General features: G+C 38.7%; 1 protein-coding gene across 2 annotated transcripts in view; it reads right to left on the reverse strand.

Annotated features, from left to right (window-relative positions):
* Positions 1-7,724: 7,724 nt before the first annotated feature.
* Positions 7,725-15,415, reverse strand: part of eif4ba (eukaryotic translation initiation factor 4Ba) — a 41,757-nt gene continuing 34,066 nt past the window's right edge. For both annotated transcript variants that reach the window (XM_060820885.1, XM_060820884.1), the window contains exons 12-15: positions 14,963-15,027; positions 14,073-14,193; positions 13,618-13,687; positions 7,725-10,645 (exon numbers count right to left, since the gene is read on the reverse strand). In XM_060820885.1, coding sequence (XP_060676868.1) covers positions 10,574-10,645; positions 13,618-13,687; positions 14,073-14,193; positions 14,963-15,027 — 328 coding nt within the window. In that variant the 3' untranslated portion in view covers positions 7,725-10,573. The remainder of the gene's footprint in view (positions 10,646-13,617; positions 13,688-14,072; positions 14,194-14,962; positions 15,028-15,415) is intronic.

The raw sequence follows: 15,415 nt of genomic DNA on the forward strand, positions 1-15,415 counted from the left end.
ACCTATTGCCAATAAGAAAATTTCTATTTATGCCTATGCTATGTTTTCAGTTAGATGGTCAGTGTTTTACCCACGCTAAAGTGTTAACCTCCATCCCATGAGATCTTATTTTCTGTAGTAAACTTTGATATGGTATCTTATTAAATGCCTTCTAGAGATCTAAGTATCTGTATAGTACACTTACTGGTTCCCCTTTATCACAGCATGTTATTTCGTCAAAGAACTCCAATAAGTTGGTTAAACAGAATTTCACATTCATAAATCATGTTGACTCTGCCTGATTACCTTGAACCTTGCTAAGTGATTTGCTTTACCTTTAATAATCATTTCTAGCATTTCCCAGATGACAGACATTAAGCTAACTGGCCTGTAGTTTTCTGCTGTCTGTGTCCCTCACGTTTTGAAGAAAGGAGTTACATTTGCTATCTTCTAATCTAATCAAGGATGCAGCTAAAAGAACCTCAATACCACTTGCCTGGTCATTGTAATTTTGCTTGAGTTCCTTCCTCCTTTTTCCAGATGTACATCTATTTTGGGAATGTTACTTGTATCCTCTATATTGAAACTGATGGAAAATACCTATTCAATTCATTTGCCATCTGTTTATTTTCTATTATTAATTGGCAAGACAATTCTCTCTAGATGACTAGCACTTTTAGATGTTCAAAGTTTGTGAGAAGATTTGTAGCTCGGGTGCTCGTTGTTGTGGTTCTGTTTACTGAGCTGGGAATTTGTGCTGCAGACATTTCGTCCCCTGCCTAGCTGGTCATGCAAGGACTGCACAAAACACTTCATAGGACAAACAGGAAGACAGCTAACGATCTGCATCCATAAACACCAACTAGCCACGAAACGACACGACCAGCTATCCTTAGCAGCCACACACGCAGATGACAAGCAACATGAATTCGACTGGGACAACACTACTATTATAGGACAAGCCAAACAGAGAACAACCAGGGAATTCCTAGAGGCATGGCACTCATCCACAGATTCAATCAATAAGCACATCGACCTGGACCCAATATACCGACCACTGCAGCGGACAGCTGGAACTGACAACCGGAAGTGGCAGATTCAAACCACTACAAATGTCGGAGGAAAGATCACAGAAGCGCTTCACAGGAGGCTCCCAAGCACTGAGGATGTCACCTAGACAGGGGACGAAACGTCTGCAACACAAATTCCCAGCTTGGCGAACAGAACCACAATGACTAACACTTTGTTAACTCCTTATATCTATAGAAATATTTCTAGCTAGCTTTCTTTGTACATTAATTTTTTTTCTTCATTTTGATTTTGTCATTCTTTGCTAATTAGCTGGAAGATTCATTTCCAGCTCAGTGAGCAAGCCTACATCCAGAACCTCAACCTGAGCTACAAATCTTCTCAAAACTCATTAATCCAATCTCGTTGTGTAATAGCAAGTCCAGTATAGCCTGCTATCTGGTTAGCTTCAGAATGTGTTGTTCTCTTAAACTACTCCAAAAATTGACTGTGAACTCCTCATCTAAGCTACTTTTGCCTATCTGATTTTTCTCATCTATTTGTAGACTAAAATCGCCCATGATTATTGCTGTACCTTTCTGATAAACTCCCATCATCCGTTCCCTTAAACTCCATCCCACCCTGTAATTACTGTTAGGAGCTAGTACACCACTCCATTAAGTGACATCTTGCCTTCATAATTTCTCATCTCTAACCAAAATGCTTCTACATTCTGGTTTCCTGAATTTAGGTCATCCTTTTTTGTTGCTCATAATTAATTAACAGAGCAATCCCTCCCTCTTGTCCTAGCTTCCTGTCCTTCTAAATGCCACGGGTACCCCCCAATATTCAGGTCCCGACCTGTCATCCTGCAGTTGTTAGTTCTTGCTTATATATTACTATTTGCCCTGTCAGTCATCTGTTTTGTTTTGAATGCCACATTCATTCAGATAAAGAGCCTTTAGTTTTATTAATTTTGTAACTTCTAGCCTTATTTGTTGATTTACTCTTAGATTAATACTCACATGCCTTCCTATCACTGTCTAAAGCTGAAACAAAAACAGAAATTGCTGGGAAGTCTCAACAGGTCTGGCAGCATCTGTGGAGAGAAATCAGAGTTAACATTTCGGGTCCAGTGACCCTTCTTCAGTTCCAGCAATTTCTGTTTTTGTTTCAGATTCCCAGCATCTGCAGTTCTTCAGGTTTTTTGCAGTCCAAAGCTGATCAGGCTGGATGCAGGTGCACCCACATTCTGCAACTGCAACGCATCCCCTGCCCTGCCATTTGTATTGTATATTAATTAATTAATTATTATATAAATGAACACTTCTTCTCACTACCAGTTTGTGTGTTAACTTACACTTTAGAATGCAATAACTTCACCATTCAAGAATAAGAATGTTATCAAATCACTAGTTTCTTACTTTTCTTCTGTTGGATTTGCTTAAGTAATTATAAGCTAGGTAATTACAGGTTGTTCAAAAAATAGTTTTTCTCCATTTGAGCACTTCACAGCAGTTCTCACCAAGCAATCAACTCATAACTTTCCTGTGAAATCATTATTTGATTTTGTTTTAATGTCCAGCATAACCGAACTCCTTCCCAATCTGTATATTTTCCCTTGGTCTACCTCTGCCTCCTCCTCTCTCAAAGGTAATGATTATCTTTTTTGATATTTTATTTAGACATTCACTTTACCACCACTTAGAGTACTAGTAATAGAATAGACGTTTCCACTTAAAATTTTAAAAAAACATATGATGTCCCAATTTACGTATCTTCCCTAAGAGCAGTTATTTACAAGCCAATCACCTGATAGCCTTTCTGCTATGTCACCATTCACACAGGGTCCTCTTGTCCACATCTTGACAAAATTGACAGTTTTTGCTACAAAAATATGTTTTATTCATAAAAAGATTACAAAAACAGTTTGACCTGAATTTTATAGCATTTGCAAAATTATTTAATATGTCTTCATACAGCATAGTCCACTCAATATGCTGATAATAACATTAATATTTACAAACTGTCTTCAAACTATCGTCATTTGTATGGCCTGAGGGTGAAACCAATTCAAGTTAGAACTTTACAGGAAGTGCAAAATGAAGTAACTCCACAGACACCAGTATCCGGTCAGCAAATCACCCTTTATTTACATATGAACAGTCCTTGACTAAGTACTGCTCCATTTGGAGCCAACTATCAGAGTGGCAATATCTCTGATATTCCCCTTTTTATCTATCAGCCAGGGCTTCCTGTTTACCCACCCCATTCAGGAAAATAATATTCTATGAGGTCCAGCCAGCTGACCTTTCATATAATCACAACAACACTTCCCCTCAGAGTCCGCACACATATGCCGATCCTTTTTCGAGGAGAGCCTCCTGGGACGTTTTAGCACCAGGTCAGATTCATCTGATTAGGTGTCCGATATGGGTGATGTGTAACACATGGGAGCTTGCCTTTTGTGCCAAGAGCACCTCGGTAGAATTTCTTCTGGCAGCAAAGGCCTTGAGGCATTTACATCCGTCATGTCTCAAAGAACTCGAGAGAGGCCGGTATCCCGTCACCCTTTATCTACATTTGATAAGTTCTTGACTCTGGCACAGCCTCGTCAGAGGCAGCTCTCAGAGTGTCAGAATTTCTGACACTCCTCTTTATCTGTCAGCCAGGGCTCCCTGATTTCATCAGATTAATAGCCCCAATCAGGGAACTCTTTCTATGAGGTCCACCTGGCTAACCTTGTTACAATCAATACATTCCTCTCCCTCTGAGTCTGAGGACATAGGCCAGTCCTTTCTCTTGGAGAGCACTTCTGAGAATTTTCATCTAAATGCAATTGCAAATACGCATCGCTCATGTCCAGCTTCGTGAAGGACAGCCCCCTACTCCATCCCCGCCAGCTTTGTGTATAAATCCTCTAAGCGAGGGATTGGTTATTTATCCAACTGCAAAATGGCCCCTTTGATAGTCCCTAGACCTTCCTGAAAAACCTCCAGGTATTTAATTAGGAACTCACTTAGGCAGTCACTTTCTAATCGAAAAATGTTGAGCCAATCAAGTTGGATCTCTCTTAACCAGTTATGCCCCATCAGGCTTGAGCCTGAACCTTTTAGACAATCACTGGTAGCTGAATCTGCTGCTTTTCATTCAAGACTGGAACCAAAGTTGTCCCCTTAATCTGTAAAGGATCCCCAGTATACATTCGCAGTCTAGCTAAGGGTTGGGGTTCAGAGCGAATTTTGTTAAAGCCTGGTTCTATGATGACTGATACAGCCGCGCCGGTATCACTAGAACTGGGTGACCATTTAACCAGATGTTTATTTTGATTGGTTCTGGTTTGGATGTTGCTAGGCAATTTAACTGTTACAGACCAGATGTAGGTGGGCTTTCCAGGGTGTGCACTCCCCTGGATACTGGCCTTTGAGGTCTCTTACTCAATTCAGTGGGACTCTCTTTCTGTCTTGAGTCAGCATTCTGACAGTAACTATAATGGCTTGCCGGCAGGATCCTGAAGAAAATTTTCACCGTTTGGCCGAGGCTTGGCTTTATTTTGGGGTTTTGCTGTGGGCTGGCTTAGAGTCCCTCTGTTCAGAATATATCCTGAGTGAGGCTGCACAATTGCCTTCACTCAAGTGGTGTTCCCCAAGTTCAGTCAGTGTGGCGAGGGTGCCCACTTCCATCAGAATAGCCTATAACTCATATACTCCACTTGCTGCATTTTCTAATGACAAAGACAGTTGTAGTGCCTGTTTGAAGTCTAGTTTCATCTAGTAGGCACTTTTGCATGGTTACATAATTCATCCCACATACCAAACTGTCTCTCAGCATCTCATTAACATTGAAATCAAAGTCACAGGCTTCTGCTAGTCATCTTAACCTAATCAAAAATCCCACTGCTGATTCCTGATTCTCAAATTGCTGAGTAAAAACAATAGCGTTCCAGAATTAGAGGGAGCTTGGATCGTAATATTCTTTAACCTTATCCATCAATTCTTGAAAGATTTTAGTATGCGTCTCAGAGAAAGTTAAGCTCCCAATAACCGAACACGCTGTGGATCCGCAGGCTGTCAGGAGAGTTCCTCATTGCTTTTCATTTGGTCCAATGTAATTTGCTTAAAAAAAAACGCATATTTTCCACATACTGGGCCCACTCTTCTACAGCAGGATTGAATAAGTCAAACTTCACAAATAACTGCATGATGCTAGAAATGCTGACCCCAACTCAAAGAGGGCTGTTGTAAGCAGGTTTCTATAGGAAAATGCTTTAGAGTTTGTGGTGATGACAGTAAAGAGGCTGGTATCCTGTCACCAAGTCACCCTTGATTTATACATGAACAGTCCCTGACTTTAGTACTGACTTCATCAATGTCAGCTATCTCCGACACTCCCCTTTTCTCTGTCAGCAGGGTTGTTGGTTGGGACTGTTATCAGGGAACTCACCCGTAAGAGTAGGGTAAGATACTAAACAAGTATTTTGCATCTAATTACTGTGGAGAAGGATATGGAAGCCAGAGAACTTGGGAAAATAAATAGATATCTTGACAAGTGTCCATATTATAGAGGAGGTGCTCGAATCATAAAACAGATCAAGGTAGATAAATCCCAATGACCTGATCAGGGTGCATCTCAGAACTTTGTGGGAAGCAAGGGAAAAGATTGCTGGGCCCCTTATTGAAATATGTGTATCATCAATTGCCACAGGTGAGGTACCAATAGACTAGAGTTGACTAATGTGGTGCCATTATTTAAGAAAAATGATAAGGAAATGCCAGGGAACTATAGACCAGTGAGCCTGACATTTTTGGTGGATAAGTTGTTGGAGGGGATTCTGAGGGACAGGATTTACATATATTTGGAAAGGCAAGAGTTGTGATGTAAATATGGTAGAACATTATGTATACTCACTACATTATATTTCTATTAGTGTGTATTTTTTCATTAATTATGTGGACTTCTTGGTTATCCAGAATATTTGATCAACCAGCATATTCCTGGTCCTATAGGTTAATAGGAAGTTTACTATAGTATACATATTCTTTAGTAATGATGTCAATGAGAAGAAATCTGTAGGGCTGAATGTGCCTTTATCCAGTTCAAATACAGTGCCTTTGTAATGCCAGATGATGACTGCTTGTTTATTCCTATCATACTTTTCTATATCAGTTTTATATAACTGATTGGTGCGTAGTTACAAGTTAGCTACATTGCAGTGGGTTTAGCGTAGCAAATAGGCCAGACCAAGTGAGGACAGCAGATTCCCTTTCCTAAAGGCCATTAATAAATCACATGGGTTTTTACAACAATCTAGTAGTCTAACAGTAACTGTTTTCTCCAGTATCGAATAGATTTTTTAAAAAAGAAATTCCACACAAAAAAGGATTATTAATTCAACAAGTATGTTGGCTCAACTTGAGAGTGTTATAGTAAAAAACGATGTATTTTTAAAATATGCTAAGTTTTTCATGTGGGATCAGTGAGCGTGCCTGCACCAGAGGACATCAATCAGAATCAGGAAAGCCACTTGCTTGGTAGCAGAAGACCAGTTCCCCAGATATGGTGATCACATTTATGTGTACTCACAGCAAACCAATCATCATGGTATTAGGTTGCCAGTTCTACTGGAATGAATTAATGGTTGAAACAGGGTGTATACAATTCTCACTAAAACATTAATTGCCATAGTCAGGCTTTTATGATTAGTCAGTGGGCAGCCTCAAGGATTACATATGTCATCTGGATCAACATACAAAGCTAAGCTAATGTGCACACCCAGCACTTTCCACATGTTGGCAGTGTTGTTGCTCTGGCTCAGATGCAGGGATGGATTGAGGCACTTAAGATTGTAAAGGATTTGATAGGTTGCTAAGTAATCAGACTACATTCTCTTTGGGTAACCCCAAGTTTTAAGGATCTCATCAAGCTGCTTTGACTGTTTAACCTTGTAATATGCAAGTATCTCTCAACCTGAAACAGTACTGATATAGTTAGGGGGAGAGACTTTGGTTTAATTATAGTATCAAAACCAGTTGAGGAGCAGGTACCAAAATATTTGTAGAAATGGTGCCACCACAAAAAAAAGTGTTACTTAATGATTTATTCAAAGCAGCATGGGGCATTCCATTTGCAGAAGATGCTTCATAAACCAAAACAAACTGGCTCTATTGATTGAGACAAGATGTTACAAGCCATTTGGACTCTCAGAACTTTCACATTTTGTTCTCCACACCCCAAAATCTTACTTGTCTTTTGCACCACCATCATGCCAATAGCTTGAAGAGATTTGCCACGAAATTCCCAGATTCTTCATCCTTTTCATAATTGTTAATTTCTATAAATAATTCAATTTTGTGAAGTTCAACAGGTTGCCTGTTACCAAAAAGTATTCAGGTGTGGTCAAAAATAGAGGCTATAATGTGCTACAGATAACAAAAGCTTTCTGGTCATAGGGATTATGGCAGCACATTGAAGTTGTCTTATGATATTAAATAGGTAAAAGAAAACTTTGGGAAGTAAATTCAAATCGTAACAGCTCTCAACTTGAAACCTTGCACCATCCTGTACACTGTTCAAAATTCCAAGATGAGTAGAGGGTTAGAGAATGCTTGCAAAAATATTTTTTCACCTTGTGGTGAATTGAGTCATAGTAAACTATATTTTAAAAAGTGTAATCCACACAAAAAAAAGAAACAGCAGCAATTGTGAAGGTATTCCAAAGATTAGTTTATTGGAAGGAAAACTGATGGGGCATTATACATGATAATAAAAGACATCTCCTGGAAAGCAGACTATAGAGTACAAATCTTTTTTAATAGAAGGTATTATACAAATTTTACATAAGTTCTCTGAATGGTGATGTGGTGTAAACTAACTCATTAAATTCTTTTAAAATGGAGGGAAAGGGCTCACTTAGAAGTCTTACCAATAAATACCTGTGCCTAAAACTTGATTTCTCAAGACACAAACTTCTTTTTGGACTGTATAACCAAGAATTTCAGAGTTATGAATTTGAGTTTTATTTCAGCCAATTTTAATGTACTATACACAAAGATTTCCAATTTTTTGCCCATCAAAATACTTCAGCTGATATTATGAGTTCACAAACCTATTCCTACCAGATGAAACTGCTTTAATATTAGTACAAACCACTGCAGCCATAAAATGACGCTAAATCTGGTAAAAGAGCAAAACACTGCTACTCGAGAACAGTTAAGCAGTGGGTGAGAAATTAACAAGCTGTTAAAAAGAGTCCAGTTTGAACCGCTAGTGACCAGGTAAATCAGTACTGTACAAAACAAATTCATTGTAAGATGTGGGTTTTTGATTTTCTTAAATCGGTTTGTCAATGACTCATTTCGCAGTTGCTCTTTAAAGAGCCCTGATCACTGGTTTAGACCTGATTCACATACCTCTCAATGTGATCACAGTAATCTCATTGCTCCTCTACTAAATAAATCTTCAAACTATATAGAAAAAAAATTGCATGGTTCTAAAGAGGAAATCAAAAGACTCAGGGCTGTTTCGAATGACATGCAGACCCAACATAGCTGAAAAAGAACTTGAGATCTAATTTCAGGACTATTCAATTTTTAAAATTTGTAGCCCCAAATAACATTAGCAAAAGGAATCAAAGACAGGCATTTTTTTTTCAAAGCCTGAATCTGATCACCTAAAAAAATCAGGAAAGGAATGCAATTTTGTCAAAATGCTTGTTCTGCAAGATTTAGGGCTGCATCAATGTGAGCCGTAAGAATTTAAGCCCTTTCAACTAGGGTGTGTTGTTAAGTCAGACAAAAAAAGGTGATCACCTTTATGAATAGCATTGGTTGTAAACCAGATTGAGTTGAGTACTTATGAAATGGAATATATTTCTGTTACCTTACAAATCAATGAATTTTAAATCTCAGTAAGCTGGAAAAAAATTAAATACAGTACATGCTTTTTTTTGTACTGTGAAAGGTTACTCGTTTGCAGGAAATGTGTTCCATTCAGGTCAAGTGCAGTAGGTTAGACAGTGTTAAGCTATCCTTACAATGCTCGACCTGGAACAGCACTCAACTGTACCTGCTATTACAACCTATGTAAAGGCTGCTTCAGATGTACTAAAGTTAAGGGTAATATCCTGTATACTCATTTGTTGGGGAAGTATTTTGAGATTGCTCTAAATTATTGTATAAAACTGGAATTAGTGTATCAAATGTACTAAGGCAGTCTTGACTCTAGAAACCATACCAGTACAACGAGCAGCGTTTTAGTATTGGAGATTTGAAAGTCAAAACAATTTTTTTTCTGATTGACTTGCAAACGTCCAGGACTTCAGGCTGCATCCAGATATCCTTTTACATAGAATTAGGGAATTTTATGCACTTCAAACATCAGAGCATGGAAGCAACAGAAAACAGAATAAAAACCAATCCCAGTGTGTCCAACATATTTGACGTGCTTGTCTAATTCACTTTCATATATAAAATTTATTTTGATCAGCACATAAAATTCTCTCATTAGTTTGTAAGTCTTAGCTTGTACATATAACTAAAACAATGCCACAACTGAGTAAGCCTGGAATCTGCAGTTTCAAACTTTGACTTCAATGACTTCCAAAAACTATATATAAAAAAAATCAGATCATAAAGGTGCACTGACTAAATATCATTAAAAATTAGACTGCAAGTAATATCTTGACTTTAATAATGATGGTCTGTCGCGATCTCAACCTGTGTAAGGACATTAACTGTTTTTGTGGCAGTATGCATGCATATTTGTCAGAAACGAGTATTACTGCTTTCAGAAACTGATATCCTGAAACAAGACACCACTATTGGCCACTAACCCCAATGCATATTAGTTTACAGATGGAAGTACAAGATTCATATTTGGCCCCAACAATAGTCTCACCTGAAGACAGAAATACAAGCAATTTGACAGCAAGGAAAGCATAACCCATCCAAATTTATGGGAGAAGGCAAAACAAATTGTTGGGAATTTCAGCAACGTCAGCGGACAATCGTAAAAACTCAAGATTAACTCCAGTACCAGGTTGATTAATTTGGATGTCATAGTAGAAATCAGAAAAGAGAAATGATAATGTTTGGCTGACTGCGTCCCGAATCTCAATTTTTTTTTTCAATTTTTAATCTTTTTTTTAAAACACCATCTGAAGCTTTGGAAGGAGCACCAAAATTGTGAAAACTATCTGCACCAATCGCACTAGCCCATTTTATTTTACCTTAAAAAGTGCACCAACAGTTATAATTTCTCTCATTTCATGGCCCACTGCTTCCACTATTAAATTTTTTTTTTTGCCAAACTCTACCTGCTTAAGTCAAAAGAAAATAAGGGATATCCAAATGTAAAATACCATTCTAACTACTGCACACAAATGTTTTCTCAAAAGCCTGAGGTTGACATGTTTTTAAATGGATGATGAAATCTCCATACGTTTCATGTTCAATGGCTGCAGCAGCATGCAAGAAAAAGTTCCGGGAGATGTAAGCCAAATGGGTTGTTAACAGTCACATTTTAATTGAAGTTCATTCTTTCAGTTCTCTGAAAAGGGGTAAGTGATGTGTTTTCCTCAACTAGAACTTTAGTCTGTACTGTCATCGTCTTCATCAGCATCGATCATCAAAGCAGCATATTTGCTGGCTGAGCTGAATTTCTATACAAAGACAGAATGAATATATGAGACAGGATGAATAATTACACAGCCACAATGCACAATTCCCTCCTCTTCTGACTGACGAGTCTTATTTGCAGTAGGGAATGATCTCTGGCACCTGCAGCATTTTTAAAATTTACCCAACAAACCAGCCTCTATAAAAGCCTGGACAGAAGACCATAACATGTAGGAGCAGAAGGCGGCCTTGCAGCCCAATAAGCCTGCTCTGTCAGTACTTCAAATCATGGCTGATCTAATGATCCTTAATACCACTTTCTTACTTTTCCCCCCACAGCCCTTGAATCCCATACTTAAAGATAATCTGTACTTCTCAGCTTTGAGTAGAGTTAGTGACCCAACATGAACAGCCCTCTGCAGTAAAGAACTCCACCAATTCACAACTCTCAGAAGAAAATCCTCTGCGTCTCTCAAATGCGTGACCCCAAACTTTGAGACTGCTCCTCCTGGTACTAGAATTTCCTACAAAGGGAAACAACCTCTCTCTACCCGGTTATCCTTAGAAATCTGCATGCTTCAATAAGGTGGCCTTCCATTCTTCTATTTTCCAAGAAGCACAGACTCAGCTGGTTCGCATAAGACAGTCCCTTCATACCAGTACCAACCTAGTGAAACTTCATTGGACTGTGTTCAACCCAGAACATCTTTCCTCAGATAAAAGGGACACAAAACTGAATGGTGCCACTATTCAACAAAGGATCAAATATCACAGCTAAGCTCGATGTTGTCTTCACCCAGGTGCTCACACAAAGTGTCACCAAACAGGAAGTTTGACCCAGACATTTAGACAGTTAACACTTGAGTTAGAACATCTGTTTGATTAGTTACTGATTCAGATTAATTATTTTCACATCATTTTTCACATCCTGTGGACCTCCATTCTTCAATAATGCAACTATTCCGTCATCTCAACTTGTCTACACGAATTTCAACTCTGTTCCTCACAACCTGCAAGGATTTTATATATTTGAAGGGCTTTCTACAAATTTGACAAAAAAAAGCTCATGTCTCCAAAGCACCTTTTGAAAAATAAACCACCAAATGAGTACAACAGACCTTGATCAGATGGGCCAATGGACTAAGGAGTGGCAGGTGGAGTTTAATTTAGACAAATGGGAGGTGCTGCATTTTGGAAAGGCAAGTCAGGGCAGACTTATACACTTAATGGTAAGGTCCTGGGGAGTGTTGCTGAACAAAGAAACCTTGTGGTGCAGATGGAGTCATCGCAGGTCGACAGGGTGGTGAAGACTGTGTTTGGTATGCTTGCCTCCATTGGTCAGTGCATCGAGTATACGAGTTGGGATGTCATGTTGCAGCTTTACAAAACATTGGTGAGGCTACTTTTAGAATACGGTGTTAAATTCTGGTCTCCCAGTTATAGGAAGATATTGTTAAACTTGGAAGAGTTCAGAAAAGATTTACAAGAATATTGCTGAGATTGGAGGGTTTGAGCTATTGGGAGAGGCTGAATAGGCTGGGGCTATTTTCCCCTAGCGAATCAAGGAATGATCTTATAGACGTTTGTATAATCACAACGGGTATTGATAGGGTGAATAACCAAGAATTTTTTCCCCAGGGCAGGGGAGTCAAACTAGAGAGAACATGTGTTTAAGGTGAAAGTGCGAAATTTTATAAGGGACCCAAGGGGCAATTTCTTCACACAGAGGGTGACGAGTGTATGGAATGAGCTGCAAGAATAGGTGGTGGAGGTGGGTACAACTACAACATTTAGAAGTATAATGAGTAAGATTATATGAATATATGAGTAGTAAGAGTTTAGAGGGATATGGGCCAAATGCTGGCAAATGGGACTAGATCTGTTTAGAATATCTGGTTGACATAGATGAGTTGGACTGAAGGGCCGGTTTCCATGCTGTACAACTCTGACTTAAATCCAGATGTCCTCTAAACAGTTGCCACAATGACCTTTAAAAACTATTTTATACACAGGTAAAGCCCAAGATGTGTATCTTGACACCAATTCATTTTGACTTGGAGCCCAACCCAGTAGTAAAGCACTAACCTCAAAAACCCCAGCAGGACCTAGGAGGTTGAATGGATCACATTATGCAATGCATAATGTACACGGTGTAAAAGAAAAACAGCCTTCAAAGCAGCAATTAATCCACCATCTTAACTTAAGCATTTTCACATACCATAGTAATGGTGGAAATGACACCAATTTAAAAACAAGGAGCCCCTGTGGACGAATTCAATACCACCAGGACCAACTGATCAGATGGAGCAGGAAATACAAATGCATTGTGCACTCCTCATGCGATGATTTATAAGGAAGCTCATGACAGGCCCTTACATTATTTCCATCCCCATTTCCTTTCGCAAACCGGGGTGCACATCATCAAAACCAGATTACTTATGCATTCAAAAACAACCAGCCTTTCCAGAACAGCCTGCCCATAAATTTTTACTTCAGCTAATACTTCTAACACCATTGCATTGATTGATATTTTGTTGGTTAGCTGGTATGGACTCGAGAGCTGACAGAACACATTGTGCTGTAATGACTATTATATCTACCCACTTGCTAGGGCATTGTTCAGCCTTGAACATTTCAAAACTACTGCACCTATCCCCAAGCTGAAAGTTGAAGTAAGTATTCCATTTGACCATTTAGGTCATTAGTTATCTAGCTTTCTGAACATCTGACATGAATTACAGCATCAGTTATTAGTATCTGAAAACATACCTTCTATTAATCTTCAATCTGTTAATTCAAAGGATGGGTCAAAATCCTGAAACTTCTACCCTAACAGCCCCACTGGCATCCCTACACCCTCCAGACTGATACGGTTCAAAGCAACTCATCATCACCTTCTCCAGGGCAATGAGAGATTTCAATAAATGTTGGCTTAGATAATAACACCCATTTCCCCATTAATGAAAAGAATGTTACAGTGCAAATAGGCAATTATTTTACAATCTCTGTAACTTACAGGAGTGGGTGATTCTTCATATTTCTTTGGCTCAGTTACAGGTTTTGAATCACGGCCCTTTTTATCTTTCCTGTGCAAGAAAAATTGTAATTGCTATTTAATAATCATATACTAGAAACAATCATGCCAGGAACTGAGAAAGGCTTGTTTTTTTTTGTAGAAAATATCAACCGACGTTTGCTGGTTCACAGTATGCAGTTATAATCTAGAGCTGAATTTGGCAATGTTCTACTTCCAGTTATCAAAGTCACGATGCAGATAACAAATGTGAGCAGCAGCATATCCCATGATATTATACCACACAGTAAAACAAACACACAAAGCAAATCTTCCAAATTAAGTTAGCTTCCACAAATATTTGACATCAGGTTCTTGTGCACAAATGAGATTAAGTTACAACTATCCTTCAAATCATGGGAAATCTGGAAATGTAGCAATTGAAAAAGGAGGCAGACCTGTCTGGTTCCTTCCTTCGATCCTTGTTGATGCCATCATTTTGTCCCCGGCTCATACCACTTGCACCACCACGCTCTTTGGGTGAAGTTTTATCTCTTATTTCAGATTCTGCTTTATCATCTAAAAATGATAGAAAAACTTAGATGCTTTCATGTAACGTGCAGATTAGTTCAGGTTGGGCCAGTCCATTAGCAAGAAGTAGAGATGGGTGTTTTCAATGAATTGTTTTAGTACAATATTCTCTAGGAGCTCCCTATTCCACTTTGACCAAAATTAGGAGCTCCCTATTCCACTTTGACCAAAATATACCAAGAACACAAATTTCAAAATGTCATTAAGTACCATTATAAAAAATTGTTGATGGGAATAAATTCAAGGTGGATGCAGTGATCACACAATGAGAATGCTATATCCTATTCAGGATTTATTTAAACTGGATAGGTAGATTTTAAACAAGAGCACACTAAATTGTAATCTAGCTGTCACTATCACAGAAGTATGGAGTGATTTTCTCACACACGGTTAGGTCTGGAATCCACCGAAAGGCTATTCTTACAGAAGGACAAGCAAATTTTTTTTAAAAAAAGTGTTCGCCCATCTTCAAAGTTCACAATTAATTAGAATTTGGCCAAAAGGAAAAAAAATCCAAAACAATTTTGATTGCAGTTAACTGCTTTTAAAAACACACGGCCCACGTTTCACAATGTGATTTACTGTCCCGCAGAGAAAGTCAATTCCAGAGAAGGAAAACCAGAGCACTGGCAATTCAACACAGGAACCAGTCAATTTATCTGTTGTGAACGGATTTTCCACTTTTAAAAAAAACTCTCAACATTCATAATGATTAGATGCCAAGAGTCAGGTTACTATTGTAGAGTTCTTGCCATACCCTTAAATGGTGTCTTCATGTTCGTATGTGTAGGTGAAACTAAGCCAGCTTTACCACTTGGCGAACTGTATGGGAGGAAAGTGAAAAGATCATTGTCAGGACAATTAAAATTCACTGTTGTTTGTAAAATCAAAATTAAAGACGGTATTCACCTCATGCTTCAAACTATAATGGGCACTACAAAAATAAGGAGAAAATGCATTGGAGGAATATAAAATGGATGCCTTCACTCTTACTCAGGAATGAATTTTTTTTTAAATTAGAATACTTACAGTGTAGAAACAGGCCCTTCGGCCCAACAAGTCCACACCGACCGGCCGAAGCGCAACCCACCCAGAACCATTCCCCTACATTTACCCTTTCACCTAACACTACGGGCAATTTAGCATGGCCAATTCACGTAACCCGCAATTTTTGGACTGTGGGAGGAAACTGGAGCACCCGGAGGAAACC

The sequence above is a fragment of the Hemiscyllium ocellatum genome, chromosome X (genome assembly GCF_020745735.1).
Source record: "Hemiscyllium ocellatum isolate sHemOce1 chromosome X, sHemOce1.pat.X.cur, whole genome shotgun sequence".
NCBI classification, from domain to species: Eukaryota; Metazoa; Chordata; class Chondrichthyes; order Orectolobiformes; family Hemiscylliidae; genus Hemiscyllium; species Hemiscyllium ocellatum.